We start from the raw sequence: 2,424 nt of genomic DNA on the forward strand, positions 1-2,424 counted from the left end.
AACACACGCTATAAAGCACAGTGATTCACACACTTTACTTACGGGGCCGACTGTTTGTTTGACTCATTTATCTATCTGCCTCTGGGTTTCTTTGCCAGGCTTATATATACTAAAAAAGAGGGCATCTAGATCACACTCGAGCTGGCGGGCAAATTCATGATCCTTCGAGAAACCCCAGCGCGCATGCTCCCAGCGTCGCAAGATTTCCGCTGTCGTAACAATGTAAATATATACTGTCCAATTAGATCGGACAAATCATCCGTCAGGAGTGGGTCCACCAGGGTTCCCCGGTGGGACATAGACAAGTGTATGGACTTACAATGCTGAACTCAGGATTTCGAGTCCCCTCGGTGGACACAGCAGATAGCCCGATGTGGCTTTCTTATAAAAAACACACACATACAGGTCCACCAGGATTACATGGGGGAGCGGATCCCCACTGGAGAGATCTGCTCCATCAGCAACCCCCATCTGAGATAAAATATTTTAAAATTTTAAACTTCTCTACATTTCGATTCCCACTGACGTAAAAGTGTTATTTTTTCCTTCCCCAAACTAACACTTTGCCCCCTTATGCCCCCAAATAAAAAAATCCTAGAAACTATTGTCAAGTATTCTTTAGTAGAAAATGGACAGCAGTTATAATATCTTTGTAGTCAAGAAATGTAACAGAAGACCTTTTCAGGATTCTAGGACACACCAGTGCTACAGCCAATAAAATTTCATTTGACATTAGTTGACTACCAAAATTAAACTCGTACATAAAATATAATCAGCAGTAGGTTTATGGAATTACAAAAATAAAAGGTGGGATTCGATTAATGATGGTGGACAGAGCACAGAGAGCCTATTGTATTGCTTTGCACTAAAACAAACAAATAAAAGTGTTGTATAACAATGTTTTTCATTAAACTTATTTCTTATGACAAAGTTCCTAACTAGCATCAACATGCGCTCACACCCCACCCTCCGCCAAGGATAAGATTAAATGTATTTAGAAATTGAGAAATAGCATTGTAATCACTTTCTCTTTTGATATATTAACATTTATCTACGAAAGAAGATGATTCGTTTAGATAGTTTAATTATTATTACGTAAGAACATTGTATTACTCTCGTAATTGTGTAATAAAGTGTCTTTCTGTGACACTAAAAGCAGTGGTGGTGTCCTCTGGTTCTGTGAAAAGTTTGTATCTTGTATGATATTTCCCAGCGTAGCAAGGTTTATTTTAGATGGCTGATTTCCAACAGAAAAGTATTAATCATCTGCTATGCGAAGCAAATTCAGGAAATATTAAGAAGAGGCTAAGCTGAATACTGACAGAAAATGAAGAGAAACGGACATGGGTGAAAAAATAAATAAAATATTTATTCATACGAAAATAAATCATATAGTTGGAGCTTTATCTAGACTGCCCAGTTTCTATGTTCTGTATTAAAAGATTGCCGCTAGCTGTTGGAGCAGATATGGGTAATACAACTACACCAAACAAAGTGTGGTATAATTTAAATGACACCACAATTTCACTCAGACAAAAATCTTAGTGCGGTATCCCACAATCCTTGAAACTCTCTTAACGTTGAATTATTCACATTCGTTACTTGACTTTGAAGCCTAATTTAGCAGTCGACTTTTCTTCACCATTAGGTGATATAAATAAAAATATGCAACATATCTGTTGACAGTAATAACAAATTAATCAAAATAGTTTTTCTATCATTTTAAGTAATGATTCTTTGCCTTTTTGATATTCGTTTTTCCTTCTTTCATTCTAGAACGTAGTTTGGGAGAAGATTGAAGGGCCTTATCCCTACGCTCACAATTCACCTTCTTATGAATGTCCCAGATGTTCTATTCGTCATATCGATATTGACAACTATCGCTACAACGTCAGAGACTTACAAGATAGTTCCTTTCTTCGCATCAAAGACGTTTTAATTGATGATTATGGCGTTTACCGCTGCAGTGGCACGTCACAACTTTCCCGTTCTGGAGATACGGAAACAGTTTACAAGATTGTGGAATTTTTTCAGTAATCTGCATAAAAACTCGCAACTTTCACTAAAATTGTTTAAGTTTTCGTGATATTCAAGACGTCTAATGTGTGAGATAAATTGTGTAGCAAAAATTTAAATGTACTCTTAGCATATATTTAGGTTTCTAAAAGTATTACTGTGTAATTTTTTGGCTACCCTAAAGTATTTCGCTTAAAAAATTAATATAAAATCTTATTGACGGAGCTTAATTCTTATTAAGCTTTCGTGCTTTATTGAAAGTTAAATTACCTATGTGTATATATTTAAATGTTATAATAAAATATCTAAAGAACAAGCTACTTTTGAATGAAGATGATATTTCCACTGAATAAAAAGATTTGTTAAATATCTTTAATAACGATTATCTTTAAAGTAAGTGTTACGTTT

At 35.1% G+C, this 2,424-nt stretch overlaps 1 protein-coding gene across 1 annotated transcript in view; it reads left to right on the forward strand.

The window, feature by feature from the left end:
• Positions 1-2,174, forward strand: part of LOC111083026 — a 4,854-nt gene extending 2,680 nt beyond the window's left edge. Inside the window, exon 2 of the mRNA XM_022389287.1 lies at positions 1,777-2,174. Coding sequence (XP_022244995.1) covers positions 1,777-2,037 — 261 coding nt within the window. The 3' untranslated portion in view covers positions 2,038-2,174. The remainder of the gene's footprint in view (positions 1-1,776) is intronic.
• The last annotated feature ends 250 nt before the right edge of the window (positions 2,175-2,424 follow it).

This window comes from Limulus polyphemus, unplaced genomic scaffold (genome assembly GCF_000517525.1).
Source record: "Limulus polyphemus unplaced genomic scaffold, Limulus_polyphemus-2.1.2 Scaffold1101, whole genome shotgun sequence".
Lineage (NCBI taxonomy): Eukaryota > Metazoa > Arthropoda > Merostomata > Xiphosura > Limulidae > Limulus > Limulus polyphemus.